The 27,409-nt window shown below is 47.1% G+C and overlaps 4 protein-coding genes across 4 annotated transcripts; 1 reads left to right on the top strand and 3 right to left on the bottom strand.

Annotated features, from left to right (window-relative positions):
* Window positions 1-830: 830 nt before the first annotated feature.
* GGS23DRAFT_615980 (uncharacterized protein) lies at window positions 831-3,619 on the bottom strand. The gene is made up of 4 exons (XM_051520751.1): window positions 3,091-3,619; window positions 2,792-2,993; window positions 2,451-2,651; window positions 831-2,352 (listed from the first exon to the last, which is right to left on the bottom strand). The coding sequence occupies exons 1-4, from the start codon at window positions 3,411-3,413 to the stop codon at window positions 1,417-1,419; spliced, it is 1,662 nt and encodes a 553-aa protein (XP_051368288.1). The 5' UTR covers window positions 3,414-3,619; the 3' UTR covers window positions 831-1,416.
* Window positions 3,620-6,785: 3,166 nt separating this feature from the next.
* Window positions 6,786-9,044, bottom strand: GGS23DRAFT_313905 (MFS general substrate transporter). The gene is made up of 5 exons (XM_051512814.1): window positions 8,757-9,044; window positions 8,653-8,697; window positions 8,288-8,496; window positions 7,953-8,115; window positions 6,786-7,868 (listed from the first exon to the last, which is right to left on the bottom strand). The coding sequence occupies exons 1-5, from the start codon at window positions 8,877-8,879 to the stop codon at window positions 6,906-6,908; spliced, it is 1,503 nt and encodes a 500-aa protein (XP_051368287.1). The 5' UTR covers window positions 8,880-9,044; the 3' UTR covers window positions 6,786-6,905.
* Window positions 9,045-22,818: 13,774 nt separating this feature from the next.
* GGS23DRAFT_313772 (uncharacterized protein) lies at window positions 22,819-24,181 on the top strand. The gene has a single exon (XM_051512813.1). The coding sequence runs from the start codon at window positions 22,948-22,950 to the stop codon at window positions 24,019-24,021; it is 1,074 nt and encodes a 357-aa protein (XP_051368286.1). The 5' UTR covers window positions 22,819-22,947; the 3' UTR covers window positions 24,022-24,181.
* A 160-nt stretch (window positions 24,182-24,341) lies between these two features.
* On the bottom strand, window positions 24,342-26,800 carry GGS23DRAFT_607434 (FAD/NAD(P)-binding domain-containing protein; the record flags this gene model as incomplete). Its single annotated transcript, XM_051520053.1, has 3 exons — window positions 24,342-25,913; window positions 25,993-26,702; window positions 26,776-26,800. The coding sequence occupies 3 exons, from the start codon at window positions 26,798-26,800 to the stop codon at window positions 24,342-24,344; spliced, it is 2,307 nt and encodes a 768-aa protein (XP_051368285.1).
* Between the last annotated feature and the right edge of the window lie 609 nt (window positions 26,801-27,409).

Here is a 27,409-nt window from a genome sequence, read left to right as displayed (position 1 = left end):
ATATTAGCGTGTATAACCGTCGATGGGCTGATGCGGAAGCGTAAATCTAGAATACTAATAACTACCTAGGTTATCGGCTAGGTATTTCTTAGCTCACGTTCTCTTTAAGCAGTTATCAACACAGTCTGTTCCCATACCTTACAACAGTAGGGAAACTTCGATTGGCTCTATAAATCGGAATTGTTGGGGAGAGTTTGCTTGGTAAGTAAACCTAGCCGTGATGAAGAGTGAAAGTCCAAGTGATTGTGACCGCCTCACTGGCATACGAGTGGGTTACCTAGATTAGGCTCGGTCCTGTAGCCAAACCGTCGAACTCAGAACGATATTAGGTAGTTATCCCATACCAACAAAAGTATATATATTATAGGTTGCGTTAAACATGGACTAATATACTCTCCAGCTTACATATATAGGCTTATGATGGCAGATTTCCCATTTCACACTCTCAATTTACGACTGCTGCATAACCTCACAGCGACCACATGGGATGACAACAAGTTAATAATTAGGTTGTCACGTAGCAATCGGACCAGCCCTTCTAAGCCTACACCCACGCATATCAAATACATATTATATCATAGATCTACAGGATTACCGCGGCCTCGCTTTGAAACTTGATCCTCCCACAGGACACCACAGGACGCTGAATCAGGTGCTGAGGGACATGTATTACATATAGGCAAAATCAAACCAATAAACACATTATGATTTTGCGCACTTGTCTCGGCGGCTAGGTCTTGTTATTACGTATCCATCGCTTAAGAACTCGTTCCACTAATGTATCCGTTTCAAACGGGTTTCTCGATGTCTGAGTCTTCTACGCAGAACTAGTTATTCAGGAGGGGGTATTATTCAAATTAAAAAGATAGGTAGTCTTCTTTTTCGCCTCTTTGCCAAGATGCTCATGCTGGTAACTCCTTTTCGTAGGTAATGATTTCCTTCTTTTGGACTGTCTTTCCGTATGCTGCTGATTTTCTTAAGAACGTGCCGCTTCTTGAGGCTATTGGCGTAGAACACCACATCAACTCGTAGCGTTTAACGATGCTATTCGCGCTCGGTGGGTGTTCTAAGTACTATTAGAACCTTTACCGAGGCGTGCGTGTGATACTAAGCGGCAGGCCAACTCTTATAGAACTGTCATCAGCGCCGCTGGCGAGTAGACATATCACCAGCAGCCTCTTAGTGGCATAGTGTAGCCCCTAGATATTGCCTGCCGCCTTTGCTATGGTGATAATAATTGCTTAAACCGTCCCGTATCGAACAGCGAAAGACAATGGAAACACCTCGCACGCCTAGGTACGTAACCCGCCTAATGTGTACACCGCTAGAGCTCACCCTTCATTGACACACGAGAGCGCGCCCCCCTGGCCACGCCAGATCCTGAATAGTTCGTCACGAGCGTCACCGTCACGAGCGTCACAGGCTACTTAGCGATCCGCCGCGCAGGACTCTCACCGTGCCGCGGGCCGTGCTGGAGGAGGCGCCGGGCTCGCTGGCGGCGTCGTCGCGGGGCGGGGCGCCCGGGCAGGCGGGCTCGGCGGCGGCTTCGTCGGCAGCACGGGCGTCGTCGGCGGCGGCGGCGCGGCGCCTCTCGATCTCGAGCTCGAGCTCGCGCTCGCGGCGGGCGGCGGCGGCGGCGCGCTGGCCGCGGGGGATGCCGCGGCACTCGTCGGCGCGGGCGCGGGCCTCCTGGCGCAGCGCGGCCCAGCCCGTCGAGAAGAAGATGACGGCGTTCCAGACGCCCTGGAGCGGGAGCACGACGGCGCTGGCGAGGTTGAGCGCGAAGTTGGCGCCGCCGCTCCCGCCTGGTTCTCCTCCTCCTCCGCCGCTCGCCGCCGACGCCAGGTCGTGCACCCGGTTCACGCTGCTCGGCGTCCAGGTGACGAACACGCTGATGGCGAAGACGAACGACGTGCGCAGGTACGCCAGCTTGACGGGGTCGACGTGGTGCAGGCGCGCGCGCAGCCGCCGGCACGCCGCGCGCCCGCGGGCCCAGGCCCCCGGCCGCCGCGGCGCCGGGTCCGCCGTGATGCGCGTCACCGTCGTCTGGTAGCGGTAGTAGGGGCACGGCGGGGCCGGGGCCGGCGACCCCGCGCCGTCGCCGCCGCAGCGGCACCGCGACGAGGCCGACGCGCAGCGCGCCCGCCGCTCCTTGTCGCTCGCCGGCCCGTCGAACCAGCTCGCGGGCGCTGCTCCCGGCGCCCCCGTCGAGGACGACGAGGACGAGGACGAGGAGCACGACCCGCTGACGCTCCCCTCGCCCGCGTACGCGGTCGTTGACGAGTTCACCGTCGTCACCTGGACTACCTCCCGGTTGATTCTACCCATGACGGCTGCGTTGGTGAAGAGATCCTGTCGTTGGGTATCAGTGGTTAGTTGGTCTTGTTTAGCTCCGCTCTCGCTTCGAGGGCGGTAAAAGGGGGAGGGAGGGAGAGTGGGCCTTAGCTCACCTTATCCCCTGAGTCGCGGGCTGGCGGCGGATCGTGCGTCGGGTTGCTCAGGGATAGGTTGCGCAGCTGGTTACGCTGCTTGAAGACGTGATAGCCGACGGCGACGTAGATGCAACTCGAAAGGATGATGCAGACCCAGATGGGAAGGTAGTACGTGTAGATGCGCAGGTTGGACGAGTCCTCGCCGATCCAGCACCATATCTGCCGTCGACATTGGTGAGTAAGCGCAACCGGTATAGACGCCCGAAAACTCAAGAGGTGTCCCACCCGCCGAGATCCCGCCCGCGTGGACTGGAGAGAGGGAAGAGGAGGAGGAAGCAAGGGGCCGCCGCTAGACTTACAGTGGCGTTACCATATATATGATTTCCGTCGCTGGTCTGAACAAAAAGTAGCCATAACGCGGGAATGAAAGGGATCCCGTAGCAGACACAGCAGTATACCCACCAGTAGCGCAGGAAGCTCTTAGGATTCGCGGAGAAGAAGAAAACCATGTACACATTGACGGCCATAGCCAAGGACCACCACGGATCTGACTGCATAAACCTTGACTCGGGGTATTATTAGTCGAGTTCTTCCTCTCACCGCCTCCTTATTTAGGGAACATCATTGCAATAGAGGTTAAGAGGAGGGAACAACGCACAGCTCAAACAGGAAGGCCTGGGCCTGGCACAGGGGACTAGTTGATCCGGCAACCACTCCCGAGTACCCTATCAGGCAGGCGATACTGGCTCCCAGGTTCGCGACCGAAGCGAAGACGATGAAGGTGTTCGGTACGGTGCGGAGCCGTTTGAAGGCCGCGTACGCGACGAAGATGAGGAGGATCCCCGAGGCAGACAGGGCGGCGCCGAGCCTCTCGAATATCACGATGGTGTCGATGTTTTGCTGCGTTAGCACTCTTGGGCGAAGGGCCGCCTGGCCAGCTATGATGGGGTTGCTGATCCCTCGTCCGTCCATCACGGCCATCGGAATTCTCCACCGCGTTTAGGAATACCGATGGTCGCAACAAGGACGACACACATGTGATTAATTTTTCTTTCGGCAACGGGATCTAACATGTGTCAAAGGCGGCGCTCCTATTCGTACGAGCCCAGCGCCGAATATAAAACCTGTTGGAACAGATAGCGGGACGCTCTCAACTAGGTTAACATACCGCCGCGGCGAATAGGGGTTGCCAGCGCTATCCAGCTGCCGTGGTGTAGACGCTGCGATTACACGGGTCTTTGGCGATGGGAAACGTTAGACGGTTAAGGTTGAGACGCTAGAGAGTGAATCTGACTAAAGAGAGGAAGGGGTGATGTTGTTGGCTAGATATGTATCGTAGGTGTGCTGAGTAGGTTTGCGTCTGGGGAATTAGGGGATGCAGAGCAGAGGGCGGTCAGTGACAAAAGGGGTTAAAATGTAGATGGAGATGCAGGTGGCGACAAGGGAGGAAATAGGCCAGGCTGGGAAACATGTTGGCTTCGGACGTAGGGCGGGATGGGATTAAGGAGCGACTGCAAGGTCGGATGTGGTAGCGCGGACATCGAGGTTGAAGGAGAAGTCGGCTCGAATGAGGAGGGCGGAGACGCAGATACCCGTGATCTTCGCGTGACTATCAAGCATATATAGGCCCTCGAGTTATACCATCTGCACGCCGATAAGGGAGTATATACGAACTCAAGATATCGGGACGGGGTATCTCGAGATCAGGGGGGTCGTTGTTAGCCGGGTGAGTGCATATCGGAATGCATCTCGTCAGCCTTGGCTACATGCCTCTCTAGGTAGGTAGCGGATGCCGCGAAGACGGTGACTTTGGTCAACCTACGTTGGCATTGCACGTAATTAGGACTCGGGTAGTGGGTGGAGATGGCTATATTGTGTGTGTTGGTTACCCGGCACGGGAATCCTAGAGCTCGTCTGAATGTTGGCAGTTCCTAAGGATCTATTCATTATGTCTCAAGCAGGTGCTAGCCGATTCGTTTCTCTACCGCGGCACAGCAAGGAAATGGTATGCGAGCATAATAAGACACGAAGTAGTGTTTGGATGTAAACGGGGGGCCGGGGTACCCTGACCGGGTGGTTGCTGGATCACTACCTTACCTTGGGCGGGTAGAAAGCTTGTGCGTATGTACATCACACCCGAAAATGTAGTTCTGGGGTAAGATCGGGAGACCTACGGCCTTCGGGAGCGTTTGTAAGCGTTGTCTACATACGGATCCGTGGATGGCTTACAGGCTGGGGGTCATAAGAGGGGATAGTGGTGCTCCTCGCGTACCTAAGGTAGTATTAGACCGAGGCGACAAGGAGGGGAGGCGGTAGGCTTCCATGCCGCCTACCGTCTCCCTCCGGATACTGCGGACGCGGACGACATTTATTTACAGCTGGAGCTGTAGCATTTGTTGCTTACTTGATACTACCAGATCCCGCCTGCCGGGAGTTGGAGTATACGGTGCACCAACAGACATCGCGATCCTTCCCTCGTAGGCTATAGACGGTTGCATGAAGACGGGTGGAAGCCAAAAAAAACTCCAGCGTTTCCCGTCTGTTAGATTGGGTGGGTTCAGGAAAGAAATACACACGGTCGTGAACGTGTAGTTGGACGTTTGGGGGGATTTTTCAAGGTTATTAGCCTAACTAGATTCTTACATCGCTTAGAACTGGGACGGCTTGAATACGGGTGGGAGGCCTGGTCAACTCCTGCAGCTCCAAAGGCTTGCTCCTATCATAGCTAGTGATACTAGTAGGAGATGGGTCTACTTACCTAGGTCTATCACTGCCATATAGCTGTCGGTAAGCTCAAGTGATCGCTACACAGAAATACCTATGTAATTTGTACTGTAGAAGCCAGAATTGCCTCCTCTTCCTCGTCCGCCATATTTGCCGTGCGTGTTATGCTCGTCATGTCATAGTTCTAAGTGGCACTCTTCCACGTGAAGCTCCAGGTATTATCGATTAGGGAATCTCTACCTAGGTAGTAACGAGAGTCTCGACTGCTCGTTATACCCAGGGTAACCTTTAGTTGGCAACCGGCCGTTTAGGTCCCAGTCGCCTGCCTTAATGGTACCTAGTAAGCGTCAGTTTAACGAATTTCAACTTGTCTCGCTGTCTATAACAGAGACAGAAACACTGGCACGAGAACAAGGGCCCGATATGATATGACCTGGTAATATATTGCCACATCATTACACGCATGTGTGTGCTCCTTTGACGCAGATATATTTACCACCCTTTTCTATGAGGTTAGCACGACGTACCGACTGGCGCGGCCACCTGCTCACCCGCTCCCTCACTCGCTCGTTTAGTTGACGCCGGGTGATCGAGGCCGTGGGCTTCTGTTTGCTACACCACAGGACGCATCCTGCATCCTCGACCCAATCGCCGCGATCCGGCCATATCTCAGCGCGCTGCACCCAGGCGCAGTGCCGCCGACTCCAGACGTGCTGAACCAACTAGACTTGGCTGTTACGGGATCTGTATACTAGGGTCCCCTCCTCCCGAGGCCTCATAGGTCTCGGGCACAGACTCAACTTGTTCGAAGCGGCGGGATTGTGCAGACGGCGATAATAAACGCTTCCCGTATCCGCCAGATGGCCCGATGTCTTATATGAAATGATTATAACAACCACGGCCGAGCGTTAAAACCGGCTCATGGAGTAGGGGGTCGTTCAGTCTCGGTTCCTAGACAGTGTCCCCGCGCTGTTCCTCTTCAGTAGGTACTTGTATTATTACTTTGTATAATACAACCTTGCCGGAGGAGACATTACTTAGACTGAGAGGAGTATAGCGGAGTGATTCAATGTATATCACCTACTGTCCCTAGTAGGAGATACTATATGCTGAGTATCTCTCCTTTTCTGATAACAGTCCACACCGGTCATATAATGTCCGTACCTTCATTTCGTCTTGGTAAGTGTAACAGTGCTACCTAGCCTTTAGTTTTTTTTACTTGCCTTACCCTTTCTTGAATAAATTGAAATGAAAATAAATAACTCTATTTTGAATATGTACTATATTATTCAACTAACAACTCTAGACGCTGTTGCAGAATTTGTTGAAAACATACCAAATAGATTTATAAATATTTATGAGTAAAACCAAATACTTTAAACTTATTATTTTTACAACGTGTTATTTCTTAATATTCATTCATTAAAAATAAATGTTAAAATCGCCGAAATTCAGATTCCTACGCATCGCTGGCAACGAAGAGAAACTGATCATTCATTAGGTACATAATGAGTATCCCTCGGGTCTATCCTGCTTTGCGGGGTGCATTCCCTCGCGCTGAATCTGCACACCTTGTCCCTGCTTGTGTTGATCATCTTCCCGCTCGGGTTACAGACCAGCCCAACATCGTCCCCGTATAGGACCTTTTACACACGTGGCTAGTCGCTTATACATCTAGGTAACAAATACGTATTCGCTTATTGGCGGCTCTCTAAGCCCGCCGCCTTCCCCATCGCCCTCTAAGGCTGATCAGATGGTGTAGATGAAGTCGGGCCTGTTGTCGCCGAGGGCCTCGATCTCGGCCGCGGACTTGCCTTCGACGCGGTAGTCGCGCTTGCCCTCGCGACGGCGGCGGTTCTCGACGCGCAGGAGGACGGTCATGAGCAAGCTCCCCCCGAAGAGGAAGACGGTCATATAAGCGACCAGAACGCCGTGGCCCTCGAGGTAGCGCGGTGGGTTGAAGTATATATTCGAGCTGACGATGCCGTTGAGGTTGCCCCAGCCGATGACAAAACCGAGCACTACTCCGCGCTTATATACGCCCTCGATGTTGTTCGCCATCCAGCTGATCGTGTTGGAGATGCACGGGTAGATGCCCAGCGCGCCCAGGAACGTGCCCGCGTACTTGACCCGTGGGTCGGTCGATGCCAGCAGCATCAGGAACCCTACCACGCCCACCAGGCTGACAAAGATGTTGCATAAGCCCCGCTGCCGCGTCCGGTCGGCGATGAACCCGATGGCGACGGTCAGAACGGCGGCGGCAGCGTAAGGGGGCACGCTCAGGAGCTGCGCCCGCACCGTGCTCGTCCCCCACCCGAGCTCTTGGATAATGCTGGGTAGGAAGAGCGAGAAGGCGTAGAGCGGCATGTCGCAGCCCATGTAGATGGCCATGCCGAGCCACATCTTCCAGTCCTTAAGACCGGCGATGAGGTAGCTGATCTTCCACTCTTCGTGCTCGGCCGACGACTGCTGGTCCGTCTTGAGCCGTCGCACGACGCGGGCCCGGTCGTCTTCCGACAGGAAGCGCGCCTGGTCCGGAAAGTCGTGCACCATCCAGAACGACGCGACGCCGAAGATGACGGTTAGCAGGCCCTCGAGGATGAAGATCCACGACCAGCCCGGACGACCCCCGACCCCGTTCATCTGCTCGATCGCGGCCGCGAGGAGGCCACCGAAGGAGCCCGAGACGGCAGCAGCTGAGAAAAAGATCGCCTAGGTTTGGGATGAGCCGGAGAACGCGATGTAAGAGAAGGAGAAACGAGAAAGAAGAGCACGAAAGGGGAAGCGTTTACGTACAGCTCGGACGCCGAATTCGGAGCGCTTATACCAGCACGAGAGGTAGTAGTTGACCCCGGGGAACAGACCGGCCTCAGTGAGGCCGAGAAACCAGCGCGCAGCGAGGAGGCCAGAGTAGTTGTGGACGAAGCCCATGCCGGTCATGGAAGCGCCCCATAGTATCCTGTTGATAGCCGCGCGCGTGACGGGGCGTGGCGTTAACAAGCAAGTTCTCTCACTCTCCCTCCGTCTCCCATTGAAGAGCCACGACAATTACCGCTCCCACCATTCTTGAGCCGATAGGCCCAACTGCAAGGCTCGCAAAAAATAAGGAAACGGGCGGAGCCGAGTCTTACATGATGATGGGGATGAAGATGGACGGGCGCAGCCTCTTGAGCAGGACGTTGGTCAGCGGCTCGAACACCGAGTACGAGACGAAGAAGATGGTGAGCGTCGCGTTGTACTCGTGCGGCAGGCTCAGCTGCAGGTCGTCGGTGAGGTGCGCCACCTTGGCGTTGCCGATGTTGGTCCGGTCCAGGAAGGCGAGCAGGTACAGGATGCATAGCTATACGTACGCACGACGTCGAGGGGGGGCAACGGTTAGCGGACAGGTCTCGGCTACGTACGGCACACACATAGGTTCCCCTTCCCACCGTCTCGCTCTCCTCCTCCCGTCGTCTCCCCCTCGCCCTCTTGTATGGGAATGTGCGGGATAGCGTACCCAAGGTATTAGTATCCAATCGAGTTTCCAGACCAGTTTACGGTCCTAACGCCGAGGTCAGCCATGCTTACGAGATGCCGGAGCGGGACCTATCCTCTGCTTACGATCTTGTCTTTCTCCTCTTGGCTGAGGTGGGCGTCAGGGTCGGGTAGTACACCTTGGATGGTGCCGATGGTGTCTTCATCCTGAGAATCATGAGAGGCGAAGTTCTTCTCGGGGTCGGCCATGGCTACTCTCTCCCGGGCCTCGTGTGCCACCGTGAAGAGGTATCTCGAGCTCTTAGCTTCACCTGCTTGCTGATGACTGGTTCCGGCGCGGGAAAGATGCCGGGTGTGTGACTGAACAAGGATACTGGGTAGTGTTAGGTGTGCCTCGCTGGACCCCTTGTTGCTCGAACTCGGGCCCGCGAGAGTCTGCACAGTCGGCCTTGTCTACGCGACCACAACAGGTTGAAAAGAACCCTTAGCTGGGGGACGGCATAAAGGTATCGGGATCGAATGGAGAAAACGGTCGGATGCGAGTCAACAAGTAAAAAGGAGGTTGTGGGGACGTATCAGTGCATGCTGGGTTCGGAAAATTACATCGACATACGCAAGTTGTGGTACGGGTCCGGAGGTGCGTGGGCAAACGAGTTGACAAGCTCGGTGTCGTTTATATATATATATATATATAGAAATGTATAGAAACCCACTGATATGGGTATGGGCCTAGGCTACGACGTCGGGTGGGGATTTACGGTTTGTAAGTCTGGGGTAAACTGGCAATTCGAGGGAGGGCAGTAGGGAAACAGGTTGGAAGAGGGGTTGGGGGAGTAAGGTGGATGGGGAGAAGGATCTGCGGATCATTAAATGCGGACAAGGGGACTTTCCTCTCTCGGCGTGTGATGTAAAACTGCTACCTAACATGACATGACGCGATATGCAAGCCCAGGGAGTATCGCTGCTGTCATTGAGGGACGGAGGGGGGGGAGAATCGAGGAATCCCTCCGATAAGCAAGGGGTGATGGTCAGTAAGGGCTGATCCGGCAAGACGCTCTTTGATCTCGCAGGGTAGGTGGTGTATCACATAGAGGCTCGAGACCATTCATCGAATCGGAGCGCTTTCTATAGGATATGAGTCCTGATGGGGGCAAAAAGGTGCTAGCGAATGCTGTAATGGGAATTGTACGTGTAGCTTGCTATGGGTTGCTTGCAAGTAACACGCGGGAGAGAGCAAGCAGGTAGGTAGTTCGAAGAAAGCGCCCAATCCCTTCAAGCTCAAGCGAGCGTGGAAGTGAAAGAGCCGATGCAAACCTCGATGGGAAGTGAGCATAGCATACGCTGGCTGAGCTGAACCGGCGTGGCGGTGGTGTGCTCAATGAGGAAAGACAGGGGCGAGGCCACGAGGGTTCGCGCCGAAATATACCTAGACAAAGACAGGTCAGGGTGCTACCGCAGTATCCGGGTTGAAGTCTGGAAGCCTGGGGGCGGAGGTACCTAGTGCTCGTTGTAAGTTCACGGGTTGCGGTCTGTATGGGCCGTGTGTATATGCTAGGGAGCCATAACCAAGTTTTACCAGCTGAGAGACTCTCAAGGCCCCCTTCTTCAGCTGCACTTGTACCTAATATATATATCTGTACCGTGATTAACGGGATCGAGCCCGGTTGAGCTGACGACACCTGCTCTATCGGTTGGGGGCGCTCTCTGCATGCGCGTACTTATAAATCTACGCGGATCGGCAGATTCCCCGCACAGTCGGGTTCTCGTAGCCTTATAACTTCACCCGATGTTGGTGCTATAGATGAGATCGAGTTTCCTTGTTTGTTATATTGCGCCAATATGCCGGAAGGTCTCGTGTCGTAGGGGCTTCAGCCGCATCGTGGGTCCTGCCGGACCGAATCGATTCGTATCTGGGAACGGCCAACCCGTCAAACACAAGACACTACGGGATCTTGTGTAGTTGCCTCTCCTTCTTGATAGCAGGAGGGAAAACAGCTTTGCTCAATAGGACACTGGCGAAGAGATAGACGTCACCTAAGGTGTTGGATGGGAATTGGCGGCGGTCGATCTGTGCTAGCGACATTGGGCTGGTGGGATAATTTAGGCGTGAAAATACCGAGTCTAATGAAAACAAGCATCCCAAGAGCATTTGTAGTCTCCAAGATATGCGTGGCCCGCTGGCATTTTGCTTGTCCAATAAGGTCCCCCCTGGCAGCACTCGGGCATACCAAAGAATCATGATCCTTGCTTCGGACGAGCTACCCCACAACGAAGGATCGGTGGGGTTCGCTCTAATGGAAGACACCATCACATGGCCGAGTTGCGGAGTAAGACTTGCACCGAGCTGCTCGTCGTCTCGGGGCATTTGTCGAGAAATCTCTCAAGGGCCAAGCACTGCGCTCTCGTTTCCGTTCCTCACCCATGTAGGCACTATGAAATGTCAACTAGCCTCAGATAGAGCTAGGCTTCCGGAGAAACGAACCCCCTGAGGCTGGGTAATAGGTCAGCTGTAGGGACCCTAATGTTAACAGGGGCGGACCGCACAAGCTGCCAGGCTATCTGGGCCTTTTTCCATAGGCAATACATACCTAGCACACAGACGTCCAAGCGCGTATTTCCCCAAGTAGGTGGGCTTCGGCCATATACCTAGTAAGCCCCCGCGATCATGGCCCGTTGATTCGCGGCACCATACTTCCATGTCTCCGATGGCCCATCACGAAATGTGCTTAGGTTGCACATGGATGGGCCCATCTGATAAATGTATAAACTTGGTCGGCTGGTTTTAATATACGCGGCTCCGATATAGATATTCGAAGGGGCGAGAATATATCAGGTACAGCAGGTCTGGCAAGCGTGTCTCGATGCAGCTTTCCTTCCGTCCATATCATGCATACGCACCCCTCAAGACTGATTGGGTCGTGGATGTTGTTCGATATCGGGTCCTAGAACGTGCGCGCATCTAAGCCCTGTTTCTAAATAGGTTCGATGGGTGCTGCCTTCATCCTATGTCTGTAAGGCGACTTGAGTCTGGCTTAAGATCGCCCCGATCTTACGAACCTAATTGCATGCCAAACACGATCATCGAAAGGCAGAACTTATGCCGTATGTTGCTTGATACTTTTGATCCTAGGGTGGCGGGTGAAAGAGTGTACCTATATTGAAGGGATTGCAGAATATCTTATCTCCACTAAGGCGCATGTACGGGGTCTCCTCGTCCACAGACACAGGTAGGTAATTCTACCAGACGATTACATTACGTAATAGGATAGGAAACGTAACTTCATTTCGGGTTTCTATATATTCCACCTTTCCTTTTTTATTTTTTAACCTTTTTCATTTCAGTTTTATTGCTTATTATATAACAATTATTACTACATTATATAGATTCTAATTAAATAATATAAAATTTAATTAAATTATAAAATATTTTTATTTAATAATGATAATTTACTTTATTAAAAAATAGTATCATTGTTGGTAGGTACGTACGTAAGTAAAGTAAAGTAAATAAAGATAAGTATGAAATCTTAGGGTAAGACGATATATATTATGATATTTAGCTTAGGAGTACCTATCTAAGAAGAGGTAAGGAGACTATCTCTTATATGCTACGTAAGTACGAAGGTACCTGCGTTATCCTTAATCGCTAAATAAGCCATTATTTACTATATTTTCTTTTCGTAATTAATAATTAATAATTACGAACTTACGTTAATTTACTTATACTTAACTTACTTACGTTTTACTTATCCCTTTAATCTTAGGTTAATATAATTCTCTTCTACTAACGTTCTTATGGCTTTATTTAACGATACCTTCGTTATAGCATCGGCCGGGTTATAGCTTCCATAGATCTACCTAATATTATTAATTTCCCGATTTTCATACGACTACCGTAAGGCCATTAGGTCGATTATTAATCGTTTTTCGTTAGTATTATTTATTTAAACTAGGTACTAATATAGCGATAAGGAGTCGGTATATAATACTAAGGGTACCTAAGGTAGTACTAGGCGTTTTAGAATGGTATTAACCGTACGATAAATAACGTAGCTAACGTCGTATCCCTAAACTATTCCGTAAATCTTACTAGCGAGTACGCTACGGGTAACTTTCTTATACTTAATCGAGGACTAATAAATAACGTTACTAACGACCTTAATTTCGTTATCCTATGTAGTAGGTTCTTTATTACCTAGGATAATAAGGTAGCTAATTTACGAACTTATATCGGTATTATTAATAAATAAGCTATCGATAAAGACGTATAGGCGAAGGTTATATAGGTTTAGGGTAACGTAGCTAAGTCCTCGGTCTTTATTAATAACTTATTACTTAATCCTCGTATTAAGAGCCTTCGCCTCCTTAGTCCCGGGATTAACGTATTAAGCGGCCGTAAAGTAATCGAAGGCTACTTTAGGTTAGTAAATCGAGGAGATATACGCTCCTCTTACGCGTTATTCCACGAACCTTTTGGCTATATTAGTTACTCTAGGATCTAGTAGCTTTAGTTTCTTAACTTATCCCTTCTAAGTTATAATAAGCCTACTACTTTTAACGTAGATCCTAATACGTAACCCGTTAAAGTCCTCGGTTATTCCTAATTCGAAGGTCCTCTAGGGCTTCGCTTTAATTCCTACTTTTACTAGCGCCTTATCTTCCTATTCGAGAAACTCCTTTATACCGATATTTAGGGTATTATTTATCTAAAGACTTATAACTTTAAAAGGTTAGTTAGTACTCGTAATTAATAGGTATAGGTCGAACGCCGATGGTTCCATTTTTAATTCTCGTTAATAATACTTCGAATAGGTTTCGAATTAATACGTACCTATTTCCGCGAGTTTATATAATGGCTTAATAACGCGTAATAGCGTTCCCTCGGGATATTTATTTTTTAATTCGGATAGTAGTCGTATAAAAATTATTCGTTATATTAGAGTTTTTAATTATATATATGCCATCGTAATATCCCGGATTATTATTTTTATATCGTATTATTATTATTAAAGTATCGGAACTAGCGCTAGTATTAGACGTTAGCTTACCCTTTATATAATAAGCGCGTAAGTTATAATGGACTCCTTCTCGCGGTTTTCATAACCTTAAACTACTAATCGAAACTTCTCGTATAGCGTTAGGGTATTCTTACCTTTAACCTCTCGAACCATACGTAACTTAAAGATAGTAGCTTTTCGATAGATCGTATCGTCGTATATTTCGGGTTAGAAAATACCTTTATCGAAAAGCGCGTTTAATTCCTTTAGGTCGGACGCTTCATAGGGCTTGCTAGGTATAACGATCTTACCCGTAGCCCGTAGTCTTAATACTAGAGCATAGTCGTTCTTTTCCTTTATACTAACGAATAAGGAGCTAACGTTCGTTATATTAAGTTCCTCTTCCGGGATTACTTCGTAATCCTTCGGATTAATCGTACGGCGTAGGAGTTCGACCTAGAGCTCCTTAGTCGGTATCTACTCTACCTTAGGTTAGTTATATGGTTTAACGTAGGAGCTCCTAAAGATAAACGTTCCTTTTAATAACGTAATTATTACGTCTTTATTCGTAATAACGATAACCTTATAAGGTCCTTTCTATCCCCCTTTTTCTCGGAAGACGAGGACTTCGTTACTTAGTATTAATAGCCCCGGGAAAGTCCTTAAGGTATTTAATCCATTATGCGTATTAAGGGCGTCCCGGATAAACCTTTATACCTTAATCTTTTTAACTTCTACTATTACCTTTTAAACTACTTAGGTTCTTTATATTTATAACGATATAGGTAACGAGTTTATATTAATCTTAAGATATACCCCGAAGATAAATAACGTAAGGACTAGGCTATTTAGGTTCGCCGTATCGTTAACGGCCTTAACTACTATCTATAAACGCGTTAGTTTTAATCCTATAATCTCTTCCGAAAGGATCTCGTATGCCCTACGGATTAAGCCGTAGTAATATTCGACCTTTCCGATAAACTAATATGCCTTTACTAATACTTACTTATAAACGATTCCTACGAGTTATACTTCGTTACGGAATTCGGCGCTATCGAAGTTTATACCGGTATCGTAAGTAATAACGTTAGGAAATCTTAGGTACGTATCGATTTAATATTATTTAAGAGCTTCCTACGTTTCTCTAACGGAGACGTTTTTTATAAACCTTACCGCCTAGAAGCTAATTACCGTATCGATTACGTAAAGTACCGGTTATCCGTCTAAATATATAATATTAATAATTATTTCGTAGTTAAAATCTATATTTAAATCCCTTAGGGTAAATCTAAACCTTTATAGTAATATTCCTTTAACCTAGTAATAATAATAGAACTTATTAATTACCTTAAGGTCCTTTATCTCGACGTCGTATCCGGCCTTATTAAATAGGTCGTATAGCTTATTAATTAATAAGTATCCGAAACGGGTATGGATACGTCGTAGTTCTATTTCCGTAAAGTAGGCTACGGCGTAGTAAGCTTTATCGAAAAGCTAGAACTAAGGATACCTTTATTTACGTATAACTAGGATCGTCGTATTATCTTTCGAAATTAATTAATTAATAACGTTATTAAGGTATACTCTTAATCGGTTTATATTTCTAAGTAATATAAAGAACGGAATATCCGTACTTATAATATAGAATTCGATACGTCCGAATAAGGTATTAACCGATACGGTTCCTAGGGATTTAATAAGTAATTCGTTTCTAAATCGGATATTTACTTCTCCCGCTCGGATATTATTAATCTCGAATTATTATTTAAAATATTTCCGGGCGAGAGCTAAATATTATTCCTTTCTAGTAGTAGATATTCTTACTATATCCGTATCCGGTATAATACCCTAGAAGCTATTCCTTATATATCGATTAAGGGTAAAGGTCGTATCTAAAGTCGTATTACTATCGTAAGGTTATTAATAAATAACTCGGTATTAAAATACTTAGTTAAATAGGTAAGCGGTTATTATATATTATTACTCGCCGTCGGATAATTAGTTCGTATCGGGTTCGCCTTTCCGTTTCGTTTCCGAGATTTCCTTTATATCCTTAATTCCTTCGTAATTAGCTAGGAAAGTCGCGTAATTACCCTTAGGCTTATCCTTATTAGCCTTTTACCGCTTCTTTACTTCCTTTCTTTTCTTTTCCGAGTACTTAGTAAACTAGTACCCTTTCTTTTTATATACCTAGCATCTCCTTTTCTACGTTCGTTATTACCCGAGCCGCCCTTTTTCTTTAGCGTTATCGTAATACTTACTCCCCCTATCGTTACGGTAGTACTTACGGTCGACGTAATATTAACTAGGTTCGTCGCTATCGTCGTCGTTATCTACTATAAATTAGCGTATCCCCTTTAGATTTTCGTAGGTATTAATTAAGGCACGGAATTTACTAGCTATATCCTTAAATCGGATAAAGGATTCGAATAAGGCGTACTATAGTTAGGGAACGTTACGATAGGCTCGATAAATTACTACGATTAATTATTATTTACCCTTAAAGTTAGGGCTAAGTACTAAACAGGAGCAGCGTAGGTACGCTGTAATGGAGGCACGAAAAGGGCTACCCAACTGCCAACAACTGGCCCAGTGCCGATTAACCCAAGATCACAGCTATAAATAACTGTAATCGGTTAATCGGCCAGCTGAAAACGGTAGCTGGGAAAGGAGGACTAGAAAGGCAAAGGAGGAAGACTAGAAAGGCATGGTAAGAAACGAATAAATGGCTGTAGGCTGTGATGTCTATAGGTCTAAGTCTAGCTAATGAAAATATAAGTACGCGACCTATATAAATATATATCGAAAAGGCTACGTAGCCTAGATCTACCGCACTACTATAGCCTCCCTAGTTTAATTAATCCGTAAGGAATAATTAAACTCTTAACATAATAATAGGTACGGTAGCTTTCGTTTCCTATTAATCCTAATTAACCTAATTCCGATTAACCCTAATTAACTAAAAGCTAGCTAGTTTAATTAAAGGCTAATAGGATAAGTTAGGAAGAAATAGATCTTTAACTGGGAACGATTGTAATAGTAATAAGTAGGTGGTAGGGTAGGTAACTAACTACAACCGTGCCTAACTATACCTAATCCTAAACCTAATCAATCCCGAACTTATTTAATCGCTACTAACTAGGAGCTAAGCCAGTTTAACTAACGATTAACAGGAAACGGCAGGAAAGATTAATTAATAAGAATAACTAAGCTAGCGGAGCTATAACCTATAAACTAACCTAATTAACCTATTCTTAATTAACCTTAATTAACTAAGAGCGAGCTAGGTCCATTAGGGCTACTAAGAAATAATAGGGATTAATCGGAAAATAAGAACTATAACGGGTAGGTAAAATAAGCGTAGCTCCCGTAAGAAACAAAGAAATAATCCCATACGATATAACGTAATTCCGTCCTTTTCGTTTATAGCTATTACCGATCCTTTTAACTAATCTTAATCCTATAACTAATTAATATATCCTATTCATACCCGTTCCTAACTCGTTTCTAGCTATTCTCGTATAACCGTTCTTATATTCGTCCGGTAGCATCTACCGGGCTTCCCTTAACCCTCGATCCCTTCCCTATACGTAGTTTTAGGGGCTCTAGCTCTTTCTACCAACCATATATCGGTAAGGGCGATAAAAGGGGTCTCTAGGCGTTATTATTCTTATGGCTATTTCTAAGCTATCTTATTTAATATTTTATCTATCTCGTATCGCGGTATCGTTTATATAGGTCTTTAATCCTAATCGGTACGTCCCCGATTAGGCTTATGGCGTAGGTATAAGGTCTATCGGTATCTTCGTATGGTAATTAAAGGCATCGTAGTACCTATCGGTTAAGGAGGAGAAACCTCCCTAGGTACCGTAACTAGTTAATAAGAATAAACAAAGGCGATCGGATCTATCGGTAAGCCTTTTATAATTAAAATAAATTAATCGGTAAAGAACGGATACCTTTAAGCGCGTGCGAGGTTATAAAAAGGGGTAGTAGCGGTAACTTAGTTAGATTAACTAAGGAAAAAACTGCTATCTAGGTACTTGAAAAACGACGGAGGCAAAACCAGGTAAAAACGGGTATAGCTCCTTTAAAAGAGATAACTAAGAAACAAGGATAGGATAGATCTATTAATCGGCGAACGAGCTTTTAGGTAAGCTAATTAAAAGCTAATAAGAAGGCGTGGTTATTAAGAGATAATCGCTATAGTTATCTACCCTCCCGTTAATCCTAATGCCTAACCTAAAAAGGCTTAATCTAAAAGCCACGAAAACGGCTCTAGAGCTACGAAAATAGCTCCTAATTAACTAAAAAACAAGGAATCTCCTAATCGTCGTATCCTAAACCTAATGACTATAAAAACGGTCGCAAAAGGTCACTCCTAAGACTAATAAGGTTACGGCTCGGGCTACTAGGTAGTCGCTACTAAATAGGAATAGCGTAGGTACGCTATAATAAAGGCACGAAAAGGGCTACCTAACTACTAATAACTAGCCTAGTACCGATTAACCTAAGATTATAGCTATAAATAGCTATAATCGGTTAATCGGCTAGCTAAAAACGATAACTAGGAAAGGAGGACTAGAAAGGCAAAGGAGGAAGACTAGAAAGGCATGGTAAGAAACGAGTAAATAGCTATAGGCTGTAATGTCTATAGGTCTAAGTCTAACTAATGAAAATATAAGTACGCGACCTATATAAATATATATCGAAAAGGCTACGTAGCCTAGATCTACCGTACTACTATAGCCTCCCTAGTTTAATTAATCCGTAAGGAGCAATTAAACTCCTAATACAATAATAGGTACGGTAGCTCTCGTTTCCTATTAATCCTAATTAACTTAATCCCGATTAACCCTAATTAACTAAAAGCTAGCTAGTTTAATTAAAGGCTAATAGGATAAGTTAGGAAGAAATAGGTCTTTAACTAGGAACGATTATAATAGTAATAAGTAGGTAGTAGGGTAGGTAACTAACTATAACCGTGCCTAACTATACCTAATCCTAAACCTGATTAATCCCGAACCTATTTAATCGCTACTAATTAGGAGCTAAGCCAGTTTAACTAACGATTAATAGGAAACGGTAGGAAAGATTAATTAATAAGAATAACTAGGCTAGCGGAGCTATAACCTATAAACTAACTTAATTAACCTATTCCTAATTAACCCTAATTAACTAAGAGCGAGCTAGGTCCATTAGGGCTACTAAGAAATAATAGGGATTAATCGGAAAATAGAAACTATAACGGATAGGTAAAATAAGCGTAGCTCCCGTAAGAAATAAAGAAACAATCCTATACGATATAACGTAATCCCGTCCTTCTCGTCCATGGCTATTACCGATCTTTTTAACTAATCCTAATCCTATAACTAACTAATATATCCTATTTATACCCGTTCCTAACTCGTTTCTAGCTATTCTCGTATAACCGTTCTTATATTCGTCCGGTAGTATCTACCGGGCTTCCTTTAATCCTCGATCCCTCCCTTATACGTAATTCTAGGGGCTCTAGCTTTTCCTACTAACTATATATCGGTAAAGGCGACAAGAGGGGTCTCTAGGCGTTATTATTCCTATGGCTATTTCTAAGCTATCTTATTTAATATCTTATCTATTTCGTATCGCGATATCGTTTATATAGGTCTTTAATCCTAATCGGTACGTCTCCGATTAGGCTTATAGCGTAGGTATAAGGTCTATCGGTATCTTCGTATAGTAATTAAGGGTATCGTAGCATCTATCGGTTAGGGAGGAGAAACCTCCCTAGGTACCGTAACTAGCTAGTAGGGATAAATAAAGGCGATCGGATCTATCGGTAAGCCTTTTATAATTAAAATAAACTAATCGGTAAAGAACGGATACCTTTAAGCGCGTGCGAGGTTATAAAAAGGGGTAGTAGCGGTAACTTAGTTAGATTAACTAAGGGAAAAACTGCTATCTAGGCACTTGAAAAACGACGGAAGCAAAACCAGGTAAAAACGGGTATAGCTCCTTTAAAAGAAATAACTAAGAAACGAAGATAGGATAGATCTATTAATCGGCGAACGAACTTTTAGGTAAGCTAATTAAAAGCTAATAGGAGGGCGTGGTTATTAAGAGATAGTCGCTATAGTTATTTACCCTCCCGTTGATCCTAATGCCTAACCTAAAAAGGCTTAATCCAAAAGCTACGAAAACGGCTCTGGAGCTACGAAAATAGCTCTTAATTAACTAAAAAACAGGGAATCTCTTAATCGTCGTATCCTAAACCTAATAACTATAAAAACGGTCGTAAAAGGTCACTCCTAAGACTAATAAGGTTACGGCTCGGGCTACTAAGTAGTTACCACTAAATAGGAGCAGCGTAGGCACGCTATAATAGAGGCACAAAAAGGGCTACCCAACTACTAACAACTAGCCTAGTACCGATTAACCCAAGATTATAGCTATAAATAACTATAATCGATTAATCGGCTAACTAAAAACGGTAGCTAGGAAAGGAGGACTGGAAAGGCAAAGGAGGAAGACTAAAAAGGCATGGCAAGAAACGAATAAATAGCTATAAGCTATGATATCTATAGGTCTAAGTCTGGCTAATGAAAATATAAGTACGCGACCCATATAAATACATATCGAAAAGGCTACGTGGCCTAGATCCACCGCACCACTACAGTACTTTCTAGTATAAGGCTAACTTATTTAGCATGGCCTAAAGTACTTCTAGGTCCGATTTACCCTCGTTATCTTTCTTAACCTTCGTATTATAGAAGGTAATAGCCGTCTAATCGTAATAATACTAGACCTTATTTTATTCCGTATTAAAATAACGTTTCATAGTAAGATATATATCGGCGAAGTACTAGTATTTAGGAACGTTATATAAGAAGTAGATAGCTATTTTCCCTAATAGGATAATAGAGAAAACGGTATGGAATTAGGTTTATCGGATTCCTATAGTATAATAAACGTTTAGAAAGAACCTAAACTTATTTTTTAAGATATTATATACTTCGCCCGTATAGTTATTTTCCTTATTCCATACCTTCTTAAAGTATCCTACGATAATTAAAGGACATAGGTCGTTCGGTATTTTTACCGGTAGAATATCGTAATAAGTTTATTACTTTTAATTTCCGACGGATATTAGTAATTATCGGGAGGGGTTAGGCCTTAGAATAAGCGGCGGCGGCGGTTTAGTTCCCGGCGTACGCGATTATTCTATCGGTAAGGAGGAACCGCGCCTTCCGGGGATTCCTTCGTTTAGGTAACCTATTAATGGTTAGCTTCCCGGATACTAGCTATATCTTAGTTCCGGGGTAATATATTAGTTTCCCCGGGAGGGTTACGTCCTTTCTCTCGCTCGGTCGTTTCCTTCTACTAACGGATATAACTAAGGGGGAAACGGTAATACCTATAGGTTATATAAATTATACGGCCTATACGGTCCGTAGCCTAGTTAAAAGCTTATTAACGGGTACGGCGGATATCCGTATAACGGATACCCTAAAGGTAGATACGGATATAAATAAAGATAAGGGGAAGGGGAAGCGAAGGGTAGTAGCTAAGGTACCTAAGGTAGTTAGAAAGATAGAGACGCCCTTAACGCCTACGGCGGAAGTACTTATTAACGAGGTACGTCTTAACGTAAACCGGGGAGATTATTAAGCGTTACCGGAACGTTAACTCGAGGGAAGGGAATCGGTTAGCTAGGTTAAGGTATTAATAAAGGATTAGGTAGCGATTCCCGTTAACTCCTAGTTAATTTTATTTATTATAGTTTCGGCGTTAGCTCGTTAAGGGATCTAAGGTAGAGAAGACTATACCTAGGCGGGGTTTCGAACTACGGATTAATTAGAATAAAAAGAGGGTTACTTCCGTATATAGCCCTTCGAAGTAAGGCAGGGGTTTATTATGCTAATAATTCGGCCGCTACCTCCCCGAATTATAAGAAAGTTAGTTTCTTTCGTATCGATTTTATTAACTCGGGATATACCGTTCCTTAGTTAGTTTCTATCGTTAGCGTTTTTTACGCTAGTACGTTAGGCTACTTAGCCTTAGCCGTTTAAAGCTTTTAGTAATTCTAGGTCGGAAGGCCTTCCGCCCGTATTAAGTCGGTAAGTTCTCGGGAATACTTCGCATTACTTCTTCTTATATAAATACCTTACCTTATTAAGGTATTCCGTAATAATAAGCGAAGGATTACGGGCATAAGTTCGAAATCCCTTATATTATAACCTCGGAATCGTTCCTAATAATCGCTTAAGGCTTCGTTTATAGTTCGAATATTAAGGGTATTAATATCTACTACCTCGAAGTCCGCGATTATTATTAACGCTTATATTACTTTCTACCGTAGGTTAGCGGTTTCTAGTACGAGTTATTACTACCTAACTACTTATAGGTCGAACTATATTATTATTACGGCTAGTCGTCCTATAATAAGCCTAAGAAGCTCCCGGAGATCTTCTACGTCCCTTAGGTCCTAGCCTTCCGGGGGTCCTCCTAGCGATTTACGTCTAAAGATAGGTACGGGGATAGGATTTTTAGGTTCGCTTAATCCCGGTTTTATTCGTTATTTACCGGCCCTTTATACTAAGGTCTCTAGTACCTTTAAGTTTAATATAGTTTCCTAGGAGTTAATAAGAGAGGGTAAGGGTTATCGTAACGTAATAATAAAGAAAGAAACGGGATAGTATCTTTTAACGGGGTCGTAAGGTAAGAGGTAATAATAAAAATCGTTAACCCGTAAAAGGTATTAAAAGAAGTTAGGTAGTAGTAAAAGGTTCTTCTTTTATTAGTATCGCTTATATTACTACGGTAATAATAATTCTTCCGGTTAAAGTAATAATAACTCTTCTAACCTTATTAATCTATATTACTAATTATCTAGTAATATTAATTAATATTAATAGGTACGTACGTAAGTAAAGTAAAGTAAATAAAGATAAGTATGAAATCTTAGGATAAAACGATATATATTATAATATCTAGCTTAGGAGTACCTATCTAAGAAGAGATAGGGAAACTATCTTTTATATATTACGCAGGTACGAAGGTACCTGCGCTATCCTTGATCGCTGAATAGGCCATTAATTATTAATAATATAAAATTACCTATTTATATATCCTTTTCCTCAGCCTTCAAAGAGGTACGTATATTTTCACCTATATAGTAAAATCGTAATAGAGCAGGACAGAGCGTGGGTAGCAAATTGCTTCGACATAGGTATATCAACTACCTAGTACATAGTACATACCTTCTATCACAAGTCCCTCCTGGTGTGGTGGGTAATATAACTCTGCTACCCATTCCAACGCGAACCAGACGAAGCGACGCAATGGAGCTCGCTGTCTTCTCTGCCAAGCCCTATGACAAAACCTTTCTTCACACCGAGCGCGCGGCCGAAATCAACGAGGGGGCCGGCATCCGCATTGTTTACCACGAATTCAGCCTCTCGCTCGAGACCGTCTCTCTCGCCTACGGTGCGGCCGCCGTCTGCGTCTTCGTCAACGACGATGTCTCCGCCCCTGTGCTCGAGGCCCTCCACGCTGGGGGCGTCCGCGCCGTCCTGCTGCGTTGCGCCGGTTTCAATCACGTCGACCTCGTTGTTGCCGCACGCCTCGGCATCTTCGTAGCTAACGTCCCCGCTTACTCCCCCGAAGCCGTCGCCGAATTTGCCGTCGCCCTCGTCCAGACCCTAAACCGCAACACGCACCGCGCCTACAACCGCGTGCGCGAGGGTAATTTTAGCCTGAACGGCTTGCTCGGTCGGACACTGTACGGCAAGACTGTCGGCGTGGTGGGTACCGGCCGCATCGGCGTTGCCTTCGCCCGCGTTATGCATGGCTTTGGCTGCCGTCTTCTCGCTTACGACCCCTACCCGAACGACGACTTCCGTCGCTACGGCGATTATACCGAGCTGGAGACTTTGCTCGCCGAAAGCGACGTTGTCAGCCTGCACTGCCCCCTGACCGAGTCGACGCGTCATATCATCAACGAGGATACACTCGGGCGCATGAAGAAGGGCGCCATGCTCGTCAACACTTCGCGCGGCGGCCTCATCCGTACGCGCGCCGTTATCGCTGCGCTTAAGAGCAAGCACCTCGGCGGTCTCGCCCTCGACGTCTACGAAGGTGAGAGCGCTTTTTTCTACAACGACCACTCCGGTACCATCATCGAGGACGATGAGCTCATGCGTCTTACTACCTTCCACAACGTCCTCGTCTGCGGTCACCAAGCCTTTTTCACTGAGGAGGCCCTGAGCGAGATCGCCGACAGCACCATCCGCAACCTCAGTGACTTCGCGCAAAATCGCCCTTGCAAATTTGCCCTTGTCCAGTCTCTCGAGGACTCGGATAAGAGCGACGCCCCACCTCTGGCCAGGCGAGACTCGATCCCTGTGCGCATCTAGAGACGCGAAATCTGTGTCCTCGCCCTACTCATAGGGTAGCAATCGAAAGTACTACTGAGGGATATCAGCGATGTGTGAGTGGTGAGAAATGGCGGGTGGAAAAAGCGGGTGAGGCACGACACTCCTCACAGGTCGATTCAACCGAATGGCGGCCGCCGCTGAAAAAGACCCTACGAATAGACTTATCTCGTGGACACAGTCTCGCGAGGGACATGAATATTTCTGCACCCCGTTCATGGCTTGTTCAAAATGCCCGCTTACGCTTACCTAGGCCGGCAGCTAGTCTCGAGCCGTGTCGATGGCAGACGCACTGCGGCCTGTTACCTCCTATACACCCCATCGATAGTATAGTCCTTCTTGGGGCCCTTGACCGTGTATCCCAACTTCCACTCCCTCAGGTTGACAGCCCTGAAATTGAACTCGTAATGCACGTCGTATAGATCCTCGACGCACAGGTGACTCGCCTTCGCCTGCCACCCTCCAGTCTTATCCTCGGCCCGTCCATCTGGACCTGGCCGGCCATCTCCGCCAGCTTCAGTACCGGGATCCACGGCAGAGGGCGCCAAGAACTCGACTTCATGGAACAAGTAGTCCGCGCGCAACGGGTCATCCGTCTGTGTGAACCAGACGCTCAGCTTATCACGTGCTTCGTCGTACCTCCAGACGTACCGCCGCGTCGCGCGGAACGACAGGGACGGGTTGTCGCGGGCCGTGAATGTGCCGTCTTCAACGTACAAGTACTCTAGGCCCCAGGCCGGCACCTGCTTCTGTGCGGTCGTACCGCTATAGTTACCTCCGGCACAGGCGCCAGCAGAGGATAAGGCAGGTGCCAATGGCTGCCCATCAGCGGTCCCGGCTCGTAATAGAAAACGTGCCGTGCCCACGAAGCGTCCGGAAGGGTGGGACGGTAGCCGTGAGACAAGGTCACGCTCGAGACGCCACTCGCCGAGAAGAGAGCGAAATACAGCCCCCGCGACGAAGCGTGCTTGATATATCCCCGCCATCGCTGTATCGTGCGTGGCGCTCAAGTTCGCCTCAATCTCTGCCTTCTGCCTTGGACTTGAGCTCTGCTTTGCGGTAGCATACCGCGCTGGTGTCAGGATATTCATCGGTTTGTCGCTAACGATAATTGGAATGACACCAAAGGGGCTAATCGGGATATCGAGCGCACGCGCGAACTCCTGCATTAGAAAAGCATAGTCGCCCATCGGAAATTGAGAGACACGGGGATCCGCGCGTAGGGCTAGCGTTCTCGCGATTGTATCATCGGACGAGAGGGCCTGTTGGAACTCGGGAGGCTGCGACGTCCGCGCCTGGGTCCACAAACGCGCGATGAAGCGTGCTTGCATTTCCATGACACCCCAATACGGTGAGCGATAGAAACCGACGAAACCCAACGTCGGCAGGGACGGGCAGTGGGTCCCGTGAAAAGCGAGGGCTACGGGAAGGTTGGGATGAGCGGGCGAGTAGGCGATGGCCTCGAGGACCGAGGGAGGGAGGAAGGATAAGGATGGGTTTGGGTCAAATCCGGTTGCAAGGACTACAGCGGCAACGTCGGATATCTCCTCATTACTTGGCGACAGGGTGGCCACGGTTCCCGCAAACGAGGACAATTTGCCCTTCCTGATTTTGATGAGGCCAAGTCGCACAAATTCCATATACCATGAGCTCATCGCCAGAAACGGCTGCTCGTGCAGTTGATCGCCATGAATTCCTAACTCGGGCGAAAATTCGGATTGATCAGACCCTAAAACAAATTGATACGTATTGTTGAGACCTGTCGCTGCATCGACGGTGATGTGTCCTTGGCTGTTTTTTAGGGGGTGTGGGCGGCTGGTCAAGTTGTATGAAGGCAGGTCGCAAGGGAGAAATGGCGGTGCAGATGCGGCGGGCTGTTTGTCCAGTCAGTAGGTATCCCTACAAATTCAGCCTACCCGATCGCAAATCCCCTCGTTAGGTTTGATTCCGTACCTTGGGAGATGTAAGGAGCGGAAAGACCCAAGACGGTCGATGAATTATGTGATGTATCGAAAGGGCCTCGTGCTCCTCAATGACTTTGGGCCCTGGTGAATTGGTAGCGGATGAGACGTCAGTCGCAATCGTTGCGGCGATCTCTACGCCAGACATCTGTCCCCCGACGACGAGGATCTTGTGCCCAGAGCGGTGTGGATTTGGTAGAAGCGTCTTGATATCACGGTATTGGCTGCTGTGAATAACAGGCACGCCCGCTTCCCGGGCTATATGGGTAGGCCATGTAGGTCGCCCGAAGAACCCGGTAGCGACGAGAAGGTAGTCAAACAAATTCGTCTCAGACCCTCCGGTGGATTCCACTTGTACCTCCCACGAGCCATCGCCCTGCAGATCAGCCCTCACAACCTTGTGGCCGAGTCGCACATCCGCACCGCCATACTCGCCTAGATAACGTTCCAGATATTGGCCTACTTGCCACGCCTTGGGAAATTCAAGAGAAGGGTCGCGCCAGGCGAGGTCGCTGAACTGGACAGAATGTTTGCTCTGGTTGGTCGTCATGAAGGGGTGCACCAGGCCCCCGACGTCGTCTTCCCGCGTAGGCCATAGGCCTCCGACTCGCGACTGCGCTTCGAACACGGTGACTTGGAAGGATCCTGGTGGTGCGTCGTGGAGTAAGGTCTTTGCAGCTACGAGACCGGACGGACCAGCGCCTTTATTGTGTGCATGGCTTTTCGTGAGAAAACAACCGTGGGGATAAGGCGGCACGGGAGGGCATTATCCTACCAACAACACACACGCGTTTAACCATACTCTCGATCCTACACAGGTAGGCCAGAGAGCGGCGCGATCCAGGCCGGATGCGAGGAGTGAGCCGTAACGGGCAGCAAGCAACCGAATCGGTATAGAAGAGCAGGTTAACGGGTGTATGATAAAAGTCGATACGGCTACCGGACTTTCCCCGTGTATCTCGTCTGGCTCTTCAGCCGACGTTAGTTAAGCTAACGTTGGGAGTAGTAGATACGAGGTGCGGACTGAGCTGTAGTACAATGAAGTTAAGTTGTTGAGGCGTTAGTCGTAACAATAGACTCTGCTTAAGAGGGTGTCTCAACGTAAGCTAGGACTGGGCGTGTACATAGTAAATGGGCTGTGCTTAATAATACCTAGAACCTTGGGGAGCATCAGGGCACGTAACACGCTCGTTCCCCTGTCTGTACATACCTACTATCTGTCACGTCACCGCGGGTCACACCCACCTTGGGCTACCTTTCTTACACAAAAAAAAGTTATCGACTTTAATTCCGAGTTTTAACGTGGTTTACTTAAAATATACAACTGAATAGCTTGAATTTTACATATACAAATATATCACAGGTTCAAAAGCTATTCGTTAGGTAAAAGGGCGTATATTGTGGTGGTA

The sequence above is a fragment of the Durotheca rogersii genome, assembly GCF_024521655.1.
Source record: "Durotheca rogersii strain YMJ 92031201 chromosome Unknown GGS23scaffold_31, whole genome shotgun sequence".
NCBI classification, from domain to species: Eukaryota; Fungi; Ascomycota; class Sordariomycetes; order Xylariales; family Xylariaceae; genus Durotheca; species Durotheca rogersii.
Note: the sequence above shows the minus strand (reverse complement) of the source record. Positions and strands in the feature narration are given on the sequence as shown.

Excerpts from the sequence above, each read along its gene's own strand:
- GGS23DRAFT_615980 (XM_051520751.1), bottom strand. The coding sequence starts at position 3,413 with ATGGCCGTGATGGACGGACGAGGGATCAGCAACCCCATCATAGCTGGC. Across the intron at positions 2,652-2,791 it reads ATATATATGGTAACGCCACT|ATATGGTGCTGGATCGGCGA; the intron begins GTAAGTCTAGCG and ends TGTCGACGGCAG. Across the intron at positions 2,353-2,450 it reads CCCGCGACTCAGGGGATAAG|GATCTCTTCACCAACGCAGC; the intron begins GTGAGCTAAGGC and ends ACCCAACGACAG.
- GGS23DRAFT_313905 (XM_051512814.1), bottom strand. The coding sequence starts at position 8,879 with ATGGCCGACCCCGAGAAGAACTTCGCCTCTCATGATTCTCAGGATGAA. Across the intron at positions 8,698-8,756 it reads AAGAGGAGAAAGACAAGATC|GACCGTAAACTGGTCTGGAA; the intron begins GTAAGCAGAGGA and ends CCTCGGCGTTAG. Across the intron at positions 7,869-7,952 it reads CCGAATTCGGCGTCCGAGCT|GCGATCTTTTTCTCAGCTGC; the intron begins GTACGTAAACGC and ends TCCCAAACCTAG.
- GGS23DRAFT_313772 (XM_051512813.1), top strand. The coding sequence starts at position 22,948 with ATGGAGCTCGCTGTCTTCTCTGCCAAGCCCTATGACAAAACCTTTCTT.